The 24,499-nt window shown below is 43.7% G+C and overlaps 1 protein-coding gene across 2 annotated transcripts in view; it reads left to right on the forward strand.

The window, feature by feature from the left end:
• The first annotated feature begins 641 nt into the window (after positions 1–641).
• The window catches only part of SNX9 (sorting nexin 9), a 62,454-nt gene continuing 38,596 nt past the window's right edge, over positions 642–24,499 (forward strand). The window contains exons 1-2 of one of the 2 annotated variants that reach the window (XM_084889709.1): positions 642–856; positions 24,200–24,286. In XM_084889709.1, coding sequence (XP_084745835.1) covers positions 845–856; positions 24,200–24,286 — 99 coding nt within the window. In that variant the 5' untranslated portion in view covers positions 642–844. The remainder of the gene's footprint in view (positions 857–24,199; positions 24,287–24,499) is intronic. The other variant, XM_084889708.1, reaches the window with a different exon arrangement.

Consider the following 24,499-nt stretch of genomic DNA (forward strand, 5'->3'; position numbering starts at 1 on the left):
GTGCCTGGCTCCGGAGTGGAAGCGGCCGCGCGGGCTCGGCCGTGGATCATTAACAAACCGGGGCCGCTGAGGGCGGTTCTGACAAACAACATGGACACCCCGGGCCTCCCTGCCCGCTGGGCTGAGCTGCGGGGCTGCACTCGGTCACAGTCCGGAAGGAGGTCCGGGGCCCGGCCCAGCGCCGCCCGGCCCGCCCGACCCCGGCGGAACCTTCGGGAAGGGCCGCTCGGACCGGGAAGCCATTGCTCCGCTCGCCGGCTGTGGAGCTGCACGCCCTTCGGCAGCCCAGGGCGCCCGGCCCCGCGCCCCGCGCCCCGGCCCGAGTCCCCGCCGCCCCGGTCCCGCGCCCCGCCGCCCCGGCCCGAGTCCCCGCCGCCCCGGGTCCCCGCCGCCGCCTCCGGCGCTCCCCTGAGGCCTCGGGCCGGGCGCTCCCCTGAGGCTGGGCGGGCGGCGGGGACCCGGGGCGGCGGGGACCCGGGGCGGCGGGGACCCGGGGCGGCGGGGACCCGGGGCGGCGGGGACCCGGGGCGGCGGGGACCCGGGGCGGCGGGGACCCGGGGCGGCGGGGACCCGGGGCGGCGGGGCCGGGCGCTCCCCCTGAGGCGGGCGGCGGGCGGGGCGGCGGGCACTGAGCGCCGCCGGGGCGGAGGCTCCCGGGGGCGGACCGTGGGCAGGAGGCCGGGCCCGGGCCCCGGGCGCTTCCGCCGGCCGCACGGCCCACGGGAGGCGGCCGCGGGGGCGGCGCCGCAGCGGAGTGAGGAGCCCGGAGCGGCGGCGGCCGATCGCCCAGCGCCCAGCCGGGCCGAGCCGCAGCCGCAGCCGGAGCCGCCGCAGCGCCGCCGCCATGGCCGCCAAGGTGAGGCGCCGCCCGGCGCGGGGGCCGGGGGTCGGGCCGGGAGCGGGGCGTGGGGGCGGCGGGCCGGGCCACGCGGGCCGAGGCCTCCGGGGACCGCGGGGCGCGGGCGGGACTCGGGCGTGAGCGCGGCGGCGGCCGGGCCGAGGGGAGGCCCGCACCCGCCGCCCCGAGCGGCCCCGGACCGGGCGCTGCGGGCGCGTCCCCTCCCGCCGCTCGACCCGCCCGCGAGGACCGGCGGGCAGGCCCCGCGGGGCCGGGCCGCCCCGCACGCCCTCCCGCCGCGCCTCCGAGTGTCTCGTTCGCGGTTTGCTTTCCGGTGTGAGAAGGAGACGCGGAGCGGGAGGGACTCGTCGGCGGGGCGTTCGCCGGAGACAGGCCCGGCCCGGCGCCGTGGGGCCGGGACTCGGGCTGGGCCAGCGGTCGCCTCCGCGGGGCCCGCTCGCCAGGGCCGGGTTCGGGGCCGGTTCGGGGCTGGTACGTGGGGTCGGCGGCCCCTCTTCGCCGCCTGCGGCTGCAGGGGGCGCCCTCCCTGCCCCTGTCCCGGGGCTCTTAGTTCCGGACGGAAGGAGGGAAGAGCTGGGATCCCGCCGCCGGGACGGGAGCTGGGGACCCGCCCGGAGCTAGTCACGTGGTGTGAGGGATGGCTTGGCTTTTGCAAGTGGTTTTTGTCATGCACCCTTACCCTTTGTAAACATCAGCACCCTTATACTCATCAGCACCCTTATAACCGTCAGCACCCTTATACCCATCAGCACCCTTACCCTTTATAAACATCAACACCCTTATACCCATCAGCACCCTTATAAACATCAGCACCCTTATAAACAAACATCAGCACCCTTTATAAACATCAGCACCTTATAACCCTCTTGCATATTTAGGTTTGAAATCTCCCAAGTTTCCGTTGGGTTACGTTTTGTGGTGGTTGAGTGTCTGTGGAATAACTTTGGAAAGGGGTGAGACATTTGAAATCCCTTTGAAAGATCAGGCTTTCTGATGTCATTCAAGTGTGCGCTCAGAATCCACCTATGTTTTAATGGAGATTCCTCTCCCAGGAACCTGTTCGCCTGCCGGCCCTGAGACAATTACCTTTTTGTTAAAAGACTGGTGTCTGTGTTCTTCCTTGGTGTTACCGGATGTGACAGGACTTGCCACCTTTTAAAACATGTATCATTTGTGTTGGCCTTTTAAAAACAAAACTGAGCCCAAGCCAAGGATTTCTAAGGAAATTTGATTTTGAGGTTGTTGCCACACATTTTGGAAATTACAGGTGACACGGTCGTAGGTGACATCCATCCTGCAGCCTTCAGAGCTGTGTGGATGCCGCTCGGGGCGGTCAGTGTTGGGGCATTGCTTGCGCTGACCGGCTGATCGTGCCACCAGGTCTGTCCTTTAAGCGGGGGCCCGGCTTAGCAGCTAGCTCAGGTGCACACAGTGGGGATTTTATTTGGTGGGTACAGCTGAACTTAGTTTTCCCACCACACTGAAAGAGGTGGTGTGGTTCTTGTATTAAACTTGACTTGGGCGTCTCCCATTAAATACAAGCCTTACAGCGTGCATCAGCACTTCCTCCTTGCTTATCTGGACACCACTGTGAGGGCACATTCCAGTACCTTCCTAATCACTATTGCACATGGGACTCATTTCCATGTGCCTGTGGTGACAAACCCTTCCATTTTTTTTTTTTTTTTTTTTTTTTTTAAAGAAAGCGCAAAGAAGTGACCCTGCCTCAGTTTTCTGGTTTTCCTATTTTCTGGTGATTCTTACATCAAACCAAGAGAATTTGTCCCTTGTTCCTGGAGAGGAAAGTTGTTCCCGTGGCTTCCCTTCCGCCCACTACCCACATGCTGCCCTTAGCAACATCTGACTGGTTTGGACTTTTCCCTTCCCTTGAATCGGGAGGTGGGAACATTCTTTCAGTAACTAATAACAGCTAATGTTCTTAACATTTAAGACTCATCTAGCGCTCAAGCTCCGGCTTTAAGTGATGACAAATCAATTCAATATCTGGAGATGCCAGGTAGTACTGGGTTTCCCTTTGGATTCACCGGAGAATGGCTTTGGCTCTCTTCCATACGATTTTCTTGTGTATTACGCTTACATGTTTTCTTGAAGATGCATTTACCTTCAAACAATCATAATTTTTAAAAATCTTTTCTGGTATACTCAGAATAGAAAGGAATTATCTTTGAAGAGGAAAACTTGAACTACCCAAGAAAGTTGAATAGTAACTGCATGTTTTAAAAGGATTATCTGTTCTTTGAATCTATTCTTTCCCTCATCTTCTGAATTCAGTTGTGTCACTCTGAGACCAGTCCAGCCTTACTTCACAAGCACAGGGAAAGGCTAATACAAGTGTGTAAAGTCTTGACTTCTGTTAGAAACTTCAGAAGGTTATATTTTGACACAGTCACATGGTGAACTTAGGAGTAAATTAAGTTTTAAGTATTAAATCTTGGAAAATAAATGATTTTTTACCCATATTTATTAAAAGGGACATGAACTAGTTAATGAAAGTTAATTCATAGCTGTATAACTTAGTTGTAATTTCCATTTCAAAGTTAACCTTTCGTAACTAATTTGGATCCTTGTGTGCTTACGTAGTCACTTTTGGGATTAATCATTATAACAAGATCTAGGAGTCCCTGATGCTTTTTAAAAAAGAACTTTTCTTTCCAGCTCGAATGTGTAAAGTCACACCTTTGTGTTGTACTGCTTGTCCGGTAGAATTAAGTGGGGTAGAATGTTGAAATACTGCTGGGAAAGGAGTGAATTGCTCAGGACTGTTCCATAATAAACAAGAGAGAGGACAGTTTAGAAAGCATACTTTATGGTCTCCTCTGAGCAAAAACCTCTTCATCTGGGGGGGAAAAAATAGAAATATCTTCCTCAAGAGTCTTCAGGGTTAAAGTTGTGTTGAAAGTTAAAAATATATATATATATATATGGGAAACGCTAACCATTCAATTTTGCTTATCAGTAATATTTTAAAAAGTGTCTTAGTAAATATATCTGGACAGTTTTTGTATAGTCAGAAAAATTTGGTGACAGTAGAAAGGTAAACCAATTTCTTATTAAAGAAGGAGTAGATTAGAAAGCATAAACATTTTGCTGTTTTCTGCTCCCTGTTTTTATATTGACCATCTGAGAATTAGAGTTTTACTTGGCAGATGCTGTTCTTTCTTTTCTGGAATGCTGTTCTCTGGCTCTTCCCCCAGGTGCCTTCTTTTTATACTTAAGTCTCTGCTCAGAGCATCACTTCCTCTGGAAATCATTCCCGATCAGCCCAACCCTGAGGTCATACATGCCCCTACTGCCATCTAACGTACACTTCCATGACGAGTGGCCGTCTCTTTTAAGGTACTGTCAGCAGACATGTGCCTTGGTTCATGGGGTGATGCTCAACTGCTGAGCCGCACTGGCTGGGCTTTGCTGTTTTGATTGGATGTTTTCTGCTACCTTATCTTCCAAATCACTGATTTGGTCAAGTACTTTATCTAATCTACTTTATTCTTTATTTCAGTTATTATAGTCTTCATTTCTGAACTGGTTCTTTTTTGTTTTCCATCTCCATTTTTATGTTTCCGATCTCCGTGAAGTTTTCACTGAGAACACAGGTCATCTTTATAACCTGTGTTTTGAACTCTACATCTGGTAGATTGCTTGTCTCCATTTTGTTTAGCCCTTTTTTTTCTTTTCTTCTAGAGTTTTGTTCTTTCAGCTGGGACATGTTTGTCTCCTCATTTTGTTTACCTCCCTGCATTTGTTTCTGTGCATTAGGTAGGGTGTCCGATCTCCCCGTCTCGGTAGAGGGGCCTTAGGCAGCCAGTGTCCATGGGGCCCAGTGCAGTCCCCCTGGTCTGGAGTGTGAGCCCTCCCGCAGTAGCTGAGCCTTGATTGACTGCTTTGGTATGGCAGAGAGGGGTTGACCCTCGCTACGTCGGAGGAGCGGTTGATAGGGGAACCCTATGGCGCAGGGTTCGTTTCAGTGTTCCTTGGTTGCCTGCTGAGCCTACCCTTTGGGTGTGTCACTCGTGGAGGCGGTTGGGTGATGTTCTGGTGGGTCTGATGCGGGCCTTTGGGTGTGTTGGTTCTGGAGCCTCTCCGGAGGGGCTCTGATGCAGCCAAGGTCAGCTGCTGCCTGTCCCTGCCCCGGGCCCTGTGCGGGGCCTGGATAAGCTGCCTGGGAGAGGCCGGCAGCCACTGGTGTTGGGCTTGTGGCTGCTTAGAGAGAGATAGGGGCACCTGGAGACTCGATGCCGCTCCTTTGGGGTTTGTGGACCTTGGAGAGATTTTAGGAAAGTTCTCACCATGAGCCAAGACAGGCCATTTGTATGGAAAAGCCTCTGGAAGCGGCTTGGGTGTGTCTGAGAGCGGGTGGGGTGTGGTCTCAGGGAATGACCAGGGCAGGGCAGCCAGGGTCATGAGGCTGATGGAGGCTCAGATACGGCCAGTCTGTGGGCTGGGCTGGGGGAGGGCTCCTATAATAAAAGGAACATGGCCAATGCCAGCGCTTCTGGCTGGGAGAAAGCTGCCCTCCAGCCCTTGCCCTAAAGCCAGACAATTCAGTTCCTCTCACATGTCCCTGGTTCCTTCAAGCTGCTACCCCAGTGCTGGAGCTCAGAGGGAATTAGTCCGAAAAAGTCAGAGCAGTCCCTTTAAGAGGAATGCCCTCTCTCTCAACTACAGTCACCACTGGGTTTTTGGTTTTTAATTTATTTTTATTGATTTCAGAGAGGGAGGAAGAGGGAGAGGGAGCTAGAAGCATCAATGATGAGAGAGAATCATTGATCGGCTGCCTCCTGCTTCCCCAGGCATGTGCCCACAACCCAGGCATGTGTCCTTACTGGGAGCTGAACTGTGACACCCCCCCCACCCCCCATGCTCAACCACTGAGCCATTCCTGCAGGGCGATCCTCACTGGTTTTTACCAGCCGGCAGTAATGGGACTTCTCTTCCTGCCACTGGGACCCTGGGCTGGGGTTCTTTTGTGGGGCTGGGACTCCTCAGGGTGACTTCCGCACAGATATTTCTAACTGCCGTGTTTGAGTGGGTGACCAGCCCACTTGGTGTCTCCAGTCTCAGCAGGGCTTCCTCTGGTATCCTGAGTTATAAGACTTCTGTGCAGCCGGGCGTCAGGGGGTTGCCAATGATGGCTGTGTTTTAGCTGGAACTTCGATGTGGCTGTGGGAGGATGTAAGCACATTTGCCTACTCCACCTTTTTGACTGGGAGCCCAAAAGTATGTTTAAGTTTTCAAAGTATAGGGCTGCTCTTTGTCTTTTTGTTTATAATTTCTAACTTAATTGCATTGTGACCAAATAATCTGATTGATACTAATACTATCTGAAAATTAGTTGAAGCTAACTTTGTACCTAGCATATAAGCAGAAATATTCCATTTGTGCACAATATATATGTATATAGAGTATAGGTACATGTATATATACCCTAATTGATACACATGTGTGTATTCTGTGTGTGCCCATTAGATTGAACTTACATTAAGTTATGCCTTTCACATCTGTTTTCTTACTAACTGGATGGACATGTTAAAATGGTGGCTTTTAAAAATCTCTGAGTTTAGAAATAACATTATCTTCCAGGTGACTTTAATGCTCATTAAAATACTTTCTTTTTTTTTTCTTAAAGACCATTTTGTCTAACGTTAATGTGGTTTCGCTGGCTTTCTTTTGGTAAATATTTGCCTGAGATATAAAAGCGTGTAGCTGGATTTTCCCTTTTTATCTACTCTGGCAATCTTTGTAGCTAGAAAGTTTTCTCTGCTTTTATTTGTGTTTACTGATGTGTTTGATTTCTGGCTACCATCTTAGAGATTGGTTATACCCCACCCCCTTTATTTTACTTCTTTTTCCCCTTCTCCACTTTTTGGAAGGTTTGTGGGACATACTGCCTTTTCTTCAGTGATTATCATGGAGTGTATGTTACCACTTCTAAGTTAGAGTCTGAAATTACTCAATATTATTGCCCGCTCTCCCCAAATAGCCAGTTATTGCCTAGTATTTGAATTCTCTCTTTTCCACCACAAATTATACATTATTTTAAATTTTTTTGCAATTAATGTTTGTTTATATTTCATCACATGTTACCATATCTGTGCTTACTATTCCTTTTTACATTCCAGTTCTTCTTTCTGGGATAATTTTCTTTCTGCCTAAAGTGAATTCTTTGGAATTTTTGTTAGGGAAGATTTGGTGATGGTAAATCTCTTTGGTGTGAAAATATGTTTTGCCTTATTCTTGAAATGCAGTTTCCTAAGTTCAGAGTTCTAGGTTGGTAATATTTTCTCTTGGCATGTTTGAAGGTATGATTCCCCCGTTTTTATGGCTTTCAAAGTTACTGCTAAGAAGTTAGCCATCTAAGATTGTTCCTTTAGAGATGGTTTAACTTTCCCCCTGCCTGTTTAGAAGACCTTCTCGGAGTCTTTAGTATTGTGCAGTTTCACAGTGTGTGTCATGTGTGCTTTTATTTACACAGCTTGGGATTAATGGGTGTTTGAGTGGCTCTAGGGCAGTGCAGTGCAGTAGAATTTCCGTGATGCTGCGAATGTTCTCTGTGCAGTCCTATATAGCAGCCGCTGGCCACATGTGGCTAACAAGGACTTGAGACGTGGCCATTGTGACTGAGGAACTTTGTTTTAATTCTTAATTTAAATAGCCACGTGTGGCTGATGGCCACTGTATTGGGGATCACAGTCGTAGAAAAATTCCCAGTGATTATCAATTCATGAATATTGCCTTGTTCCCATTTTCTTTTTCTGGAACTCGAATTAGCATGAAAATGTTCAACAGATGTAACTTCTTAACTCTCAACCTGTTATGTTTTCTTTGTGCTGCATTCTGTATACAATAAACCCTTGATTTTGCAGATCTCAATTTAATGGACTTTGGGTTCAGTGGACAAAATTTCCGATTCGCATGTCATATGTGGAAATTAACATCCTATTAATTTTAAAACCTTTTAACCTAGATTAGTTTATAACTAAATTAACGTTTTTTTTTTGTTAACAACTCACTGTTGTTTTTAACAAATTTTAGCAAATAAGCCATATGTTGGAGAAAACACTGTAGTAACTTCACTGACATAAATCATTATAACATACCTATACCTAACGTCTACATATTAAATCCAAGAGTCACAACATTTGTAAACGATGTTTGACAAATGTTTAGCACGGATCAGACTGCATCGCACTGGACGTTCTGCAGCAGCTTTACAGCTGCTGGCGGGTTTTCTGACGTGCACTTCACCGTATCCCAGCCGTGTGCCTTCGTTTCTTCTCGATGACTGGTGAATGCACACATTTGCTAGACCTATTCAGTATAAATTTAAAATTACGGTAATACATATAGAAAACTTTTATGTGAAATTAAACCTTTCAAGCACATATAATTTTAATTACACAAATGTGTCTACATAAGTAAAAACAGGTAAACTAACCAATTTGTCAATCTTTTAACATGTGCATCTGGAAAACCTGTTTCTTATGTAGTGGACTTTCTGTGATGCTACAAATGTCCTACATCTGTGCAGTCCCTTATAACGGACACCCCTTGCCCTAACTCAGGGGTCTTCAAACTACGGCCCGCGGGCCACATGCGGCCCGCAGAGGAGTCTGATCCGGCCCGCCAGGTTTTTTGGGCAGTGAGCGCAGCCGAGGTGTTACAGTAGGAATTAGTAGTTCATATAGTCCGGCCCTCTAGCTCTCTGAGGGACCGTGATCTGGCCCCCACTTTAAAAAGTTTGAGGACCCCTGCCCTAACTGGTCTGTTATGTTGAGGTGTTACTAATTTACTGTAATTTCTTTGACTCTTACACAACTAAAAAAAAGACAGTTCACTGCTCTCTCTCTCTCTCTCTCTTTTTTTTAAGTTGGGCCTAATTTGCTATTTTACCCATACCATTAGTTTTTAGTTATATTCTGATTTTAGACATTATATTGGATTCTATTTTAGATCTGCTTGGTCATTCTTTATAGTCTCTCATTCTTTCCTCATATTTTTAAGCCTCACTTAAGCATAATAAACATTTTTAATTTGTGTCTGGTAATTCTAATATCTGAGTTCTAATTTGACATTCCGTTTCTTCTGTTCATACTCATGGTGCCTTGTTTTCTTGTGTGTTTTATTATTTTATTTTTTTCTATGAGTTGCAAATTTTCCTTGGAATGTCATCTGTGAGAATTTTAATATCTACATTGAAGTCACTCCCGAGAGAATTTGTCTCTGCTTATGCCGTTCTCCTGGAGAGGCTACATCCTTGGGGCCACTCTGACTTGATTGCTGGCTTAATGTTTCCAGCCACACTGGGTAGCGTAAACACGGACCTCAGAGCTCAGTGGAAATTTCCCCTATTCCCCTCCTATGTGTCAGCGGCAGGTTTCCTTGCTGTTCCTTTGGCACAGCAGGCTCTTCTCTTTTACCCTGTGTTTCGGTCCTCTGGGCCCAGCTTCTAGCTCGGTACAGGAGTCCTGCCCTCCCCCAGCACAGCCTTCAGGTACAGATCCAAACAGGTCTCCAGCGTTTGCAGGAGGCTCCGAGGGCAGAACTCTGCCCCAGCACACCTCTCCCAGGGTTTCTGCTCGCTCCCTGTGACCTCTCCAGATCCTTTCCGTTTGTGCTGACTCAGAAATGTGTTTTAAAAGGTGCATTTTGTGTGTGTGTGTGTGTGTGTGTGTGTCTCTTTTGCTTTTAATATTTTATTCAGTACCTGTGTTTCACTGTGATGTTGGTTAACATATCAGCCTGTTGTGTTTACCAAAACAAAACTCAAGTTAGAGCATCTTTATAATAGATCGTGAAGGAATGGAGGATGTGCACACCAAGGGTTAATCTGTTTTGGGGGGGAAAGGCAAAGTTGTTAAGCATTGGGGTTGAAACCAAACCTGACGTGAGGCGATCAAAATAACAAGCTGTGGGCATTTCACTTTCTAATTGGTACGTCTTCTCCCCCTTTGATTTTTAAAAACACACCTGCTAGAGCTAGCCCATTTATTCACTTCTAGGCACGGTGCTGAGGATGTTATTCAGTATGACTCAGTTTTCTAAGCTATTCTTAGCATCTGAAAACCGAGTCAGGTAGTGGTATTACCTGCAGGGACAGGGTCCAAAAGTGTGGGAGCTGTTAGCGTCACTGTTCACTGGCTCTCATTTGAACTCTGGATGAGCTCAGAGCCGGTCCTCAGCTCCACCGTGGGCTGTGATCGGAAAGGCCTGTGCCTGCCCTCAAAGGGCGCGAAGGGCGCGCTCCCAGAGCTGGAGCGCCCTAGGGGGGTGGGGGCTTCGCACAGTGGGCGCTTTCAGAGGAGCAAGTCTTTTTTTAAAATACATTTTATTGATTTTCCACAGATAGGATGGGAGAGGGATAGATAGCCAGAAACGTCGATAAGAGAGAAACATCGACCAGCCGCCTCTTGCACACCCCCCACCGGGGATGTGCCCGCAACCAACGTACATGCCCCTGACCGGAATCGAACCCAGAACCCCTCAGTCCGCAGACCGACGCTCTATCCACTGAGCCAAACCGGTTTCGGCAGAGGAGCAAGTCTTGAAATGTCTTTTCCCTTTAATCCATGATTGGGTTTAACCCTCATTCTATCACATCAGTCTCTTAAAATGCCTAGTACATCTCGATAGTTTGCGAGTTTAGTCTTTGTCCTGTAGGGTCTCAAATATTGAATTTAACAGACATTGCAGTAGCTCCTGTGTGCCTCTTGATGCTCCAAGTAAGGCAGCCACGGTTTGGATCCTTGCCTGAGAGAGCTGACATTCAGAAATTATTGAGCTATTGAAAATGTACCAGTTAAATGCCAGGTTCCATGTATTTTCTAATGCAGATTCACAGAGGAGGGCTTGAAAATGTAGAAATATGTGCTAATAGTAATTGTTTCTCTTATGGTGGCTGCCATTAACAACTTATTTTTCAGCGTTTAGCCTGTTTTGTATTCTCAAGATTTTGAATAATGAATATTTATTGTCTTAGTAATAAGGAAGAAAAGAAGTTCATTTTTTTAAATTTAAAAACTTATTGTCACTAACCAGGCGTCTAAAGCAGAATCCCAAACTTATCCACCTTCTGTTAATTGGTTTTGAATTTACTAAGATGAAAAAATGTTTTTAATTTAATTTATAAGTGGCATGTCAACAGAAAAAATAGAAAAATGCTAATGAATTCAGTATTATAAATAGAAACTTAGATATTTATTTAACTTAATTACCATATTTCTTACTTTCCAAAGGAGAAAAAAGTATGTCTTTTTAACTTTTAAAAACAACTGAAAACTTACTGAATAACCACCACTGAACCTGAAAGTTTTAAAAATTGCAGCTTTGTGAACACGTTTGTAATTTACCTGCTTCTCCGCATCCTTCTCTCAGAACCTCGAGAGGAAGCAGAGCAGCTAATCTGTGGGTCAGCAACAGTGTTTTTGTGTGTCATTTCTGTACTTTTTTCACCTTCATAAGATTTTAGAGTCAAGTTAAATTTAAGATTTTTTTACAGCCTTTTTGTTGATGTGTCAAAAATTCGTCTCTAATCTATTTTCCTGCATTCACTGTCATTGCAAATTTAAGAGTAAAAATGAATTTATATCTGTAAAGAGACTACAGCCTTTTTTCAAAAGTCTACTTTGTGCTCAGTGGTTGAGCGTTGACCTATGAACTAAGAGGTCACAATTCGATTATAGGTTAGGGCACATACCTGGGTTAAGGGCTTGATCCCTAGTGTGGGGCGTGCAGGAGACAGCTGATCCATGATGCTCTCTCATCATTGATGTTTCTCTCTCTCTCTCCCTCTCACTCTCTGAAATCAATAAAAATATTCTTTCTACTTGGTTGTTTTCCCTTTTTGTGATGTTTATTCGTGTGCAGGAAGGATTCACTATAAACTGGGATCTGTTAGACCCCAAGATCTAGGGTCTACCTTGACTGTATTCTGAGAGCTTAAACCTGTTTTTCTAATTTCAAGTTACTCTTGTGGAGGTGATGAACTTTTTGAACTTACTTTTTGTATTCCATTGAAATTGTTGTGTGCTGCTGCGGTTAGGTGTCTACCTGAGCAGCCATCTTGGATCCTCTATCTGAACTTACTTTTTTAAATATATATAACTTATTGATTTCAGAGAGGAAGGGAGAGGAAGAGAGAGAAAGAGAAATATCAATAATGAGAGAGAATCATGGATTGGATTCCTTTGAGAACTTCTTGCATTTAGGACCTGCTGGGATTAGCTTCCGCAGTGTGCCTTGCTAATTCTGATAAATCACCTTTCATACATCAAAACAAGATAAAAATGAGTCAGTGTTTGAGGCATACAGGACAAGCGTGTGAATAAGCTAAAAAGCACATTGGCATTGCTAGAAAATCTGTGACATACCACTATATGTGTTTAGCTGATTCATAATTTTATTAACCTAAAGAATATTACAACTGTAAACCTACTTTGCCAGCCCCTGCATTTCCTTTCAGTATTTCCAGACACGTGATCTGAAAATTTCTATCAAATAGAATCTAAAATTCAGTATGTTAAAGATTTTAAACATTTTCATTTAAAAATTATTTTCAGCTGATTTGACTGGGATATTCTTCATATATAAAAAGATAGACTGTTAATCCTTATGTAGCTCTCTCACCAATTGGCTTAAACGGAGCTCAGGATTTTTCTAGTGTCACTTTAATTAGATAAGATCAATTAAGTTTCAAGAAGGGATGAAATAAGACTTAAGTCTAATATAAAGGTGAACAGAGCATTACCTTCCCACGGTTAGCTTTTACCAATACAGCAAGATCAACTCTTTAAAAAAAGGTCGGTGTAGGTGTGTTGAAGCCCTTCAATAGTTTTGCATCTCAGAGTAAATGCCAAAGCCTGGTCATCACGCATCCTTTCCTGAGACGGGAGCCCTGCTGCTGTGCCGGTGGCTCAGGCTGCCGGGTGCATGGATGGTGCATGGACGGTGCATGGACGGGGCGGGGGCGGGGCAGGGCGAAGGTGGGGCGGGGGCGGGGGCGTGCTCCCACGAGGGCGGGTCCCCGTGGGCCCCAGTGTTCTCAGGGGCTTCAGAAGAGAGGGCGTCGTCCTGGCTTAGGATTTTGAGATTTGGTGAATTGTAATTTTTTTGTATGAAATGTGTTATTGAAATTTTATATTTTTTGTGGTTAAAACCCCCACAGCGATGAGTTTTATTAAAGATATTGTCTAAATATTTGGCATGATTCAATTTTTTTTATTTTAACTATTCATAAAAATTTCAACCACAGACAACAGTACAATAGTATATTGAGCTCCGAATGTACTTGTACCTATCACCAGTGTGAATAACTATCAACTCCTGGCCAATTTTATGTCCTCTAACCTTCCTCTCCTATTTCCCCTTCCTTTGTTGTTTTGAAGCAAATTTCAGATATTAATGATAAGTATTTTATTATATACCCTTAAAAATAAGATTTTAGAAACAAAAACAGTATTTGTTGTTTACTGTTTCCACTGGAACAGCTGCTGTTAGTACATCAGTATCTGGGCTGCATCATGATTTATCAGAAGTGCTTCTGTGACATTTCCAGTGAAAATGGATCTTAAACAGTTCTCTAAAAAATAACAATGTAGTTCGCTGAACTACTGTGGTGTAAAGAAAATACCACAGCTCTTTAAATTTAGAGATCTTACCAGTGTAGGGAACCTAACAGGGCTTACTGTTATTTGCAGTAAAATAACTAGGTTTACTGTAGAGCTAGAACAGGACAAACACAGTCTGTCCTTGAGGGAATAAGAAAATGAAAGCCAGTGACCAAGTCATGAAGGCTCAGCATAGCCTCTCCCCTGCTTTCTCTGCCTTCTTCCTTCTTCCCTCTGCCCCTGTGCTTACTCCCTGCGCCTTCTGTTTTATCACACCGCACTTCCCATCAGCCATTGGGGGTGGCTTTTCCTTGCGTGTTTTCATGTCCTCCTGGTGTGCTCGGTGGTAGCTGCTGAGTAGCTGGTTTTCTGAGTAAGAGCTGCAAGCCGCCTGGTGTCCTGGACAGGAAGGGCCCAGGCTCCGGAGACAGTCCTGGGTGCAGTCCCGGCTTTACCACTTTTTAGCAAACCAGTCACCCTGGAATTATGCCAGAGCCTGTCATGTTTCTCGCAGGGATGTTAAACTTCCAACGAGCAGGCAAGTTCCAAAATAAAGAATATAAAGAATTGCCCTTCCTTGGCCCCAATGCTAATTGCACCGCTGTTGAGAAATGCTGGCTGAGGCTAATCAGGCCTAGATCTGTCCCTGGAGCTGAACGTGGTGTTACTTTGCCAAGTGGGGGTGGGTTATCGGGCAGAGAGGGCAGAGGGCGTGAATGCTGTGAGCAGGCTAGTGTGGGTCCCGGTGGTGTGTCTCTAGGTGAGATTAGAAAGTGCTCTGCTAGGGAGGGTGGTATTGTGGAGTGGGAGATAGGTTAGAGTTTTAGGGTGGGGTTGGGTTTTGGAGGATCTTACACACCTGAAAATGAACTCAAACTTGATCTTAGATAATCGGGAATTATTAGGAGTTTTCAATATGTGGCATGACACGCCTACTTTACCAAGAGAGCCTCTACCAGTGACTGGGTAAGAGGAAAGGCTGTGGCCCCATCGGTTAAGGGGTCAGGACAGGATCCGTCCAGGGTAGCTGACATCACAGAAGGTGGAGGGCTAAGAGCTGGGTTAAAATCCCAGTTCATTTGTTGGTCCATTCTACCTCAAGACAGGTGACCTCCTGCAGGACAGCAGTGCCACCATGTTAGGGTTGTTTTAAAAACTAAGTAAGGACCTGGCGAGGTGCCTCCTGCCTGGAGAGGCTTAGTCCTGCTTCTCTGTTCTTTCTGCGTGGTGGTTCTCCCTGCTTGTGATGTTCATTCGTGCGCAGGAGGATTCGCTGCAGAGGGAGGAGCAGGTGCTGGCAGACTGGTCAGAGTTAGGACCCCTCCCGGGAGCTCTTCTGGCTTCTCGGCTTTCCCACGCCATGCACCCCTCACTCTGTCATCTTTCCCGTCTCTTGGTTGCCATTTAGTCTAAATCTCTTCATCTGGTTAAGTATAATTCATTCATTCTTCTGTTTTTGGTATAATAAACTTTTTTAAAAAATATATTTTTATTGATTTTTTACAGAGAGGAAGGGAGAGAGATAGAGAGCTAGAAACATCGATGAGAGAAACACTGACCAGCCGCCTCCTGCACACCCAACCACCGGGGATGTGCCCGCAACCAACGTACATGCCCCTGACCGGAATCGAACCTGGGACCTTTCAGTCCACAGACCGACGCTCTACCACTGAGCCAAACCGGTTTTGGCTGGTATAATAAACTTTAAGTTAGCTCAAATTGTATTTTATTTTGCTAACTTAATTCTCTTTGGCACTCTTTTTTTTATTGTCTTTAACCTTATACTGTGATACTATAAAAGCCAGCTGTAGTCCTGTGGTGAGTTGATATTAGCTGTATGAATCCATAAGAGAAATTATCCAATAGAGGAACCACTGATAAAAATAAATCATAGTTACTGTCCTGGTCTGTGTAGCTCAGTGGTAGAGCATCGGCCCACACACAGAAGATCCCAGGGTTCGATTCCACATTGAGGGTGTGTGCCTGGGTTTCAAGTTTGTTCCCTGGCCCCCAGCTGGGTGCATGTGGGAGGCAACCAGTTTATCTCTCTCACATCGATCTTTCTTTCTCCTTCCCAACCCCTTCCTTCCACTCTCTCTAAAAAGCAATGGAAAAAATATCCTTGGGTGATATTTTCATTAAAAATAAAAATAAGATAAATAAGTCATAGTTAAAAGTACTGGCCTTCATCCAAATATTCAGTTTAAAGCAGACACTCATATTCCTTATACAACCCAGTTATATGTATCTTTATATAGATTACCTTAAGAAGCATATTCTGAGTAGTTTAATTGTATTTTTAATTTAATTTTATTTTTTTAGTTTTTAAGTTACAGTTGGTGTAGATTCTACACTGTAGAATATTTTGTTACTTTCAGGTGTACAACATAGAAATTAGACATTTGTATAACTTACAAGGTGATCACTCCAATAAATCTAGTAACCATCTGACAACATGGATAGTTATTACAGTGGTGCCTCACACAACGAACTTAATTCGTTCCAGGAGCAAGCTTGTTATGCAAAAAGTTCGTTATGTGAAACGTGTTTTCCCATAACAATACATGTTAAAAAAAATAATTCGTTCTGTAGCATAAAATATGCTAAGATGACATAAAAAAAAATATGCTAAGATGACATATTTTTATTTAGATACATCTAAAAACATAATTTTTTTTTAAAAAAAACACACATTTTTTTAATTTTAAGACCGACTAAGTAGTCTACCGAATCTTGCACATCTTCATCCATTTTCTGCTTTTTGGCCGATGGTTTCATGAAAAACCTGTCCAAAGTTCGCTGTGCGAGGCGTTCGTTATGCGAGGCACCACTGTACAACAGTTTTGATTGTATTGCCAGTGCTGCACTTTACATCTCCATGACTGTTTTTTTAAATACTAATTTGTACTTCTTAATTCCTTTGCCTTTTTCACCTATTCCCCTAACCCTGTGGTCGGCAAACTGCGGCTCATGAGCCACATGCGGCTCTTTGGCTCCTTGAGTGTGGTTCTTCCACAAAATGCCACGGCCTGGGCAAGTCTATTTTGAAGAAGTGATGTTAGAAGTTTAAGTTTAAAAAATTTGGCTCTCAAAAGAAATTTCAGTCGTTGTACTGTTGATATTTGGCTCTGTTGACTATAAAAGCCAGCTGTAGTTCTGTGGTGAGTTTATATTAGCTGTATGAATCTGGAAGAGAAATTGTCCTAAAGAGGAACCACCGATAAAAATAAATCATAATTAATGCCCTGGCCAGTGTGCTCAGTGGTAGTGTTCGCCCACACACCGAAGATTCCAGGGTTCAATTCCAGATCGTGGGTGTGTCCCTGGGTTGCAAGTTTGTTCCCTGGCCCCCGGCTGGGTGCATGTGGGAGGCAACCAGTTTATCTCTCTCTCACATTGATCTTTCTCTTTCTCCCAGTGCCGACCACTGCCCTAACCCTTTTGCCATATGGCAACCATCAGAATGTTCTCTGTAGCTAGGATTTTTGTTCTTTTTTATTTGTTTGTCTGATTTTTAGATTCCACATATAAGTGAAATCATATGGTATTTGTCATTCTCTGACTTCTCTTAGCATAAAATCTTCTAGGTTATCCATGCAAGATTTCATTCTTTTTTATGGCTAAGTAATATTTTATTGTATATGTGTACCACCTCTTCTTATCCATTCATCTATTGATGGACACTTAGGCTGCTTCCATATCTTGCCTATCTTAAATAATGAAAGGCTAATATGCAAATTGACCGAACAGTGAAACAAGGGGTCGCTATAAGGCACACTGACCACCGGGAGGCAGATGCTCAACACAGGAGCCGGGCTCACTGTTGGTGAGCAGAGCGGCGGTGCTAGCAGCCTCTGCTGCCTCCACAGCAGCGCTCAGATGTCCGGGGACCAGGCCTAAGCCATCAGTCTGACATCCCTGAGGGCTCCTGGACTGTGAGAGGGTGCGGGCTGGGCAGAGGAACCACCCTCCCCCCCTCCCCCACACACACCAGTGCACACATCTCGTGCACTGGGCCTCTAGTTAGAAATAATGCTGCCATGAGCATATGGATGCATATGTCTTTTTGAATTAAGTGTTTTGAGTTTCTTCAGATAAATATCCAAAAGTAGAATTGCTGGATCTTTCTTTATCTCTTGTTACAGCTTTTTTATTTTTTATTTTATTTTATTTTGTTTTTTTTTTTAACATATTTTATTGATTTTGTACAGAGAGGAAGGGAGAGAGATAGAGAGCCAGAAACATCGATGAGAGAGACTCATCAATCAGCTGCCTCTTGCAGACCCCCTACTGGGGATATGCCCGCAACCAAGGTACATGCCCTTGACCGAAATCGAACCCGGGACCCTTCAGTCCCCAAGCCGACACTCTATCCATTGAGCCAAACCGGTCCTGGCTGTTACAGCTTTTTTAAAAAGTCTAATTTGTGCCCCAGCTGCCATGGCTTGGTGGTTGAGTGTCTACCAGGGGGTCACTGTTCAATTCCCACTCAGGTCACATGCCCAGGTTGTGGGCTTGATTCCCAGTGTGGGGCATGCAGGAGGCAGCCGATCAATGATCATTCTCATTACTGATGTGTCTCTCTCTCTCTCCCTTTCTCTCTGAAATCAATAAAAATATATTAAAGTCTATTTTGTCTGGTATATGTATTGCCACCCCAGTTTTTAAAAATTTATTTCTATATTCATGAAATGTCTTTTTCCATCCCTTTGCTTTCAGTCTGTGTGTGTCTTTAGATTTGAAGAGAGTCTTTTGTAGGCAGCATATGTAAGAGCCTTGTTTTCTTATTTATTCAGCCCACCCTGTCTTTTAGAACATTTAATTTGTTCACATTTAAAGTAATTGTTGATAGATGGTAGTTATTGACATTTTATTTATATATATTTTTAATCTTTTTTTTCTTCTAAAAGATGTCCCTTTTACATTTCTTGTAATAGTAGCTTGGTGGTGATAAACTTTTAATGTTTTCTTATCTGAGAAGCTTTTAATATGCCCTTTAATTCTAAATGATAGCTTTGCTGGGTAGTTGTCTTGGTTATAGTTCCTTCCTTTTCATTACTTTGAGTATTTCATTCCAATCTTTTCTAATCAGCAAAGTTTCTGTTGAGAAATTATCTGCCAGTCTGGGAGATCCCTTGTTGGTAACTGCTTTCCTTGCTGCTTTTAAGATTCTCCCTTTGTCCTTAACCTCTGGTTTTTTTTCATGTGTCTTGGTATGAGCCTCTTTGGACTCATCTTGTTTGGGACTCACTGCACTTCCTAGACTTGTGTCTGCTATTTCCTTGGCCAGGTTAGGGGAGTTTTCCATCATACTTCTTCAGATCTGTTTTTATCTTGTTGCCGTTTCTTTTCTTCTTCTGGTACTCCTATGATGTGAAAGTTGGTATGCTTGGTGTTGTCCTAGTAGTTTCTTATACTATCTTCATTATTTAGGATTCTTTTTGCTCTAGTGATTGGGTGTTTTATGCTACCTTATCCTCCAAATCGCTGATCCTGTCCTCTGTTTCATCTACTCTGTGGATTTTCTCTAATACATTCTTCATTTTAGTGATTGTATTCTTCATTTCTGACTGGTTATTTTTTGTTTCGATCTCCATTTTTTTATGTTTGCTATCTCTTTGTTGAAATTCTTCCTGAGGTCATTGAGCACCCTTGGGATTTTGGATGAATTACAGTTTATTTATAAACAGACATCTTTATGTAGTTGAACTTTGTTCTCAGAAACATGTGATATATTGATAGGCTTTCTTCAGTATATTCTTTATGCTTTTGGTTATCCCTTCTTTTGTATTTTGTTTTTGTTGCCCTTGGGAAAATCCTTCCTATTATTTTTTTTTTATCAAACTATTTACAAGGAAACTTGATTTTTTGCCTATTTATTTTACAATTGATCTAGTCTAATATTTTTTTTAGATGACTGAGGGTGAGAGGTTCCTTGTGGACATCATTTTTAACATTGCTGGATAAACTCTTCCCACCATACGCACTACACAGGAGTGGAGGGTTGTTGGGGTTGGCAGTCCCCACCCCCAGGTGGATCTGGTTCTTGAGCTATCGATATGTGGTGAAGTAACAGGTTCCAGAACCACCTTTTGTGGGAATAGCAGCTTGGTCCTCAGCTCTTTCTCTTGAGCTCCCAGGCTAGCTCCAGAGCCTTTGGTGGCTGGAAAAAGGAAGGCTATACAATGATTTTTAGCACATGCAGTATACCTGTGTGTGTGTGTGAATCTACACTATTAATCTATGCTAATAAAAGGGCAATATGCAGCGCCCTTACAGTAACAACCGAACAGCAGGCTGCATGGGGCGACCAGGCCAATAGGGGAGTTAGTTACCCCATTTGTTAGGCTGTTATACTTATCTTATTCCTGAGGAATTTCAGACAGAGACTTTAAGCTCTAAGGAATTCGGCCTAGTTGGACCTGCATGGTCTGGTTTCAAAGCCAGCTTAATCTCTGTGCTGCCAATAATTACACTCTCCCCTCCCCCTCCCTTTGTGGGAGGAACGGAAAACATTCAATACACAATACTGGGGCCTGGGAGGTAGCAGCTTAGACAGACACTGTTACTGGGAGTGCATATAAGTTCTCTACCAATCATCTCTAGTTTTTGAAAAGTGCACGCACGTGTGTTTTACTCTGTACATGACTTTACAATCAGGAAAATAATAAAGCTGTTTTAATTTGGGGTGGGGAGTGAAGCTATTTTCTTAACCACAGCGAGGTAGGCTTTTGTGTGCTTTGCCCTGGAGGTCAGTAGTAACCTTGCAAGTGTGATAAGTATGCTGATATGAAGAGAACTGAGAGTAAATTTGACCCGAAGAACAGGACAAGAACAGTATACTACTATGGTTCTAAGTGATCTTGTGTTTATGTGCAAACATGTGTCAAATGCATAATTTTTGAAGGGTACTTTAAGGGTACTTTCCGATCTGTTAGCACTTGCATTCTTTGGCAAATGAGGGACATTTTTAAACTTTTCCTTTTTCAACTTTATTATATTGCTTTTGTCCTTGTGAAAGTATATTTATTATGTTTATGTACAATGAAAACCACAGTATTCAGAATGAGAACTGCAGGGATATATAGCCCTTAATACAGATTCTGCCTCTTAATCATTTTTTTAAAATCCTCACCTGATATGTTTTTATTGAATTTTAGAGAGAGAAACATCGATTGGTTGCCTCCCTTACAGCCCACAATGGGGTGATCGAACCCATAACCTAGGCATGCGCCCTGGCTGGAAACTGAACCCATAACCTTTCGGTGTACAGGACGATGCTCCAATAACTGAGCCACATGGGCTTGAATAGATTCTTGAATAAATTACTAAACATGCTACTTGTAAACGCTTAGAGAAATAGACCAACTTTATTTTCTTTGGGAGTTTTAAGAGTACCATACCCAAAACATGGCAGTTAAAGGACACATGTCCCCTTGGAGAATTTCTCATCTCTAGCAGTTCTCTTGGATCCCAGGCTACAGTATTTTAACAGTTTATTAATGAAGCAGGCGAAACTATGGAAAGCAAGCTTATCAGGCTTCCTGATGACTTAGCAGGAAAGGATAAGGACAAATTAGTGGCTTCAGAAAACTCTTATTAGTAGGTAGAAGCAGTGGGCTGAATCTAACGATGAAAATGTAGAGATATTTAAGATTTTGTATTTGATTCAAAATAACAACAGAATAAGCACAAGCCAGGATTTAACCAAAGTGATTGAAATCATTTATAACAGGGATAAATACATCTATATTAATGATGTAATACAGTAATGCTCTCAGGGTCTATTAGAATACATTGTTTCTTACTTAAGCTGTAGAAGAATAATTGATCCTCCAAAATAAAGAAACAAAATGAAACAGACCCAAACACAGAGCAAACTGGTGGTTGCCAGAGTGGAAGAAGCGTGGGTGCTGGTGATAAAGGTGAAGGGCTTATGAAGAAGTTCTAATTGGCAGTTACAGGTGGTCATGGGGGTAAAGTAGAGCATAGGGAATAGCGTCACTAATACTGTACTAACTGGATGTGGTGCCAGTGCGGACTTGGTAAAGTATGTGATTGTCTGACTACTGTGTATCCCCGAAAATAAGACATCCTCCGAAAATAAGACCTAGCGCATGGGAAGATAAGACATCCCCTGAAAATAAGACCGAGCGCAACTTTGGGAGAAAAAATTAATATAAGACACTGTCTTATTTTCGGGGAAACGGTACTATGCTGTACACCTGAAACTAATACAAAATAATGTTATATATAAACTGTAATTGAGAAGTAAAATGTAAAGTTGGAAGAAAGGAAGGAAGGAAGGAAGGAAGGAGAAAAGAAGGAAGGAAGGAAGGAAGGAAGGAAGGAAGGAAGGAAGGAAGGAAGGAGAAAAGAAGAAAAATTGCTCCTCGCGGCTGAACGTTCAATTCTTTTTTCTTTGGCCTGTTATGCTCATTTGGGGATGTGCCTTTGGAATATTTTTGTTCTCCAAATTTATTCTCATTTCTAATTTTTAAGAAACAGCTCTAGATTAAAATAAAAATATTGATCAGTGTTTTAAATAAACCTACATTTTTATATACATTTTTGCCTTGGATAAATGTTTAGTAACATTTAAATGTGTAAGAGTTTCCAGTTTTTGTTTTTATTTTTGACATCCTGTTTACCAAGTTATAAATTTGGTAAACAAGAGGCTTTGGAATTCTGTATTTGGGGATTAGTTGGAGTTAGTGGGATTAAAAAAGAATGGTTACCTGGGATTCTTAAAGAATAATAAGAAAACATCTGGCTCTTGTCAGCACACCAGACCCTCCCCAGGAAGCTTGCTGTGCTGGGGGGTGTGTCCTGGCTCAGGGGCCTTGCCCCGCCGTACCCATTGATCTCATGGGATTGAGATTGGTATGACATGTTTTTGAAAAATATTCCACATGACAAGCAGAATTCTTCTCCTTTGCAGCTGTAGGGGAAAAATACCTCGGCACAGTGTTGTGCTTGAAATAACCTAAGGAAAATTAATGCTCCAGAATTCTCTGCCTGCAGTCCGTTCTTCCCACCCCTTTCCCAGCCTCTCTGTGAAGATGGAAGTAAGGAGTCAGGTGCCATTTCTTCACTGACACACTATACACTACCATTGGTTTCTGTTCAACATTTTATTATGAAAACTCTCATAAAAGTTGAAACAATTTTTCACTGAACACCATAAACCCACCATCTAGATTCTATAAATAGCATTTACTTTACATGCTTTATCACATATTCACCCATCAGTCCATCTTATTATTTTTGATGTATATGGAAATAAGTGAGTATTTAGGTTTTTCCCTGGTCTTTTATTCCTAGCTGAGAATTCTTAATCCTCTGGTAAGGATCTCAGGCATCAGTAAGCCAGTGTGAGAAAGCACCCGGCGAGCAAGAGAGCTCGCACAGGCCTCTCATGGCAGGTGTGCAGTAGATATTTGTGAAGTGAATGCAGTGCCGTCCGCCCTATTTGACTAGCCCTGGAGGTAAACTTCAGTTTGCCTCTTAGACAATTACTTTAAAAATAAACCATATAATCTATAGATACAGGTGAGCCTCCATTTATAAGATGTACTTCTTTCTATGAGACAGTCCATGGAAGGCATTTATATAGCATTTGAAATGACTAAAAAAGGGGTTTTTATTTGGTTGTTGTTGTTTTTGTTGTTAGTCCTTACCCGAGGATATGTTTCCATTGATTTTTAGAGAAGGTGGAGGGAGGGGGAGAGACACATCCATCAGTTGCCTCCCGCACACCCTGACCAGGACAGGGATGGAGCCTGTAGTCCAGGCATGTGCGCTTGGCCAGAATCAAACCCAGGACCTAGTCCATGGGCTGGTGCTCTGTCTACTGAGAAAAACCAATTAGGGCAAGATATATATATACATATAGATAGATAGATATAGATATAGATATAGATATAGATAGATAGATATATATCAACATTTTTTCCACAGAGCTTCTCTCTCAGAATACATGTGCGGCAGAATTCATTTCTGGGTTGGTGCCCAAAGGATCCTCTTAAGGAAGAGGCTGGAGGAGTAACCTCACAACCAGAATGCCTTCCTTTTAGTATGTTTTCTGAGAAATTAAGATTTCATTGCAGGAAAATGTTTGAAAATTATAGCTGTTCAGGTTACCTGACCAGTCTCCACAGCCCTATAAGTCAGCGTGCAGTGGGTAATATTGTAGACAAGAATGCAGTGTGTATCCTGCACTCTGAGTTTACTTGGCTGGGAAAATGCATTATCAGGATTCATCCCAGAGGCTGTAGATAAAGAATGGTGAGAGTTGTAATGGCAAGGGGAAAATCTAAAGATGTCTGCCTCTTCCAGGTGTCTACATATGTGTATGTCTCTGCATCTCTCCGATCCCTGAGAGTGCGTTCCCATAGTGAACAGTGTCTGTATTACTACTACTTACCCCCTGGAAAGGAGGGACATCCTTTCCCCCCTTGATGAAATGGGTTTGTTTTGAGGACTTTTGGGGGGCCAATCTCTAAATGCATTGTGGGCAGTTACCAGAACTTCTCCTGTTTCCAAAACAGAACGGGGCTCTGAATCGTGTGGTAATATGTCTCCTTTCTCCCGAAACATGGCAGCCACTGTCATGTGGTGTCTGTTCATACCAGCATGTGTACAAAGGGAACTTAAAGGTTGTTGGTTTTTTACTAAGTTTATATTTGTAACTTCTTTTCTTTTCCACTCCCAACAGGCTCGGGTTATGTATGATTTTGCTGCTGAACCTGGAAATAATGAACTGACGGTTAAGGAAGGAGAAATCATCACAATTACAAATCCAGTAAGAGAACTATTGCATTTAAATCGGATTGTCCCTTAAGGACTTAATTTTTAAGATTTTATTTATTTATTTGTTAATTCTCACCAGAGGGTGTTTTTTCCATTGCTTTTTCAGAGTGAATGGGGATAAAGAGGAAGGAAGGGAGGGAAGGTGAGAGAGAGACAGGCAGACATAAACAGAGAGAAATTGGTGTGAGAGAAACACATCCATTGG

This window comes from Pipistrellus hanaki, assembly GCF_964339955.1.
Source record: "Pipistrellus hanaki genome assembly, chromosome: 7".
NCBI classification, from domain to species: domain Eukaryota; kingdom Metazoa; phylum Chordata; class Mammalia; order Chiroptera; family Vespertilionidae; genus Pipistrellus; species Pipistrellus hanaki.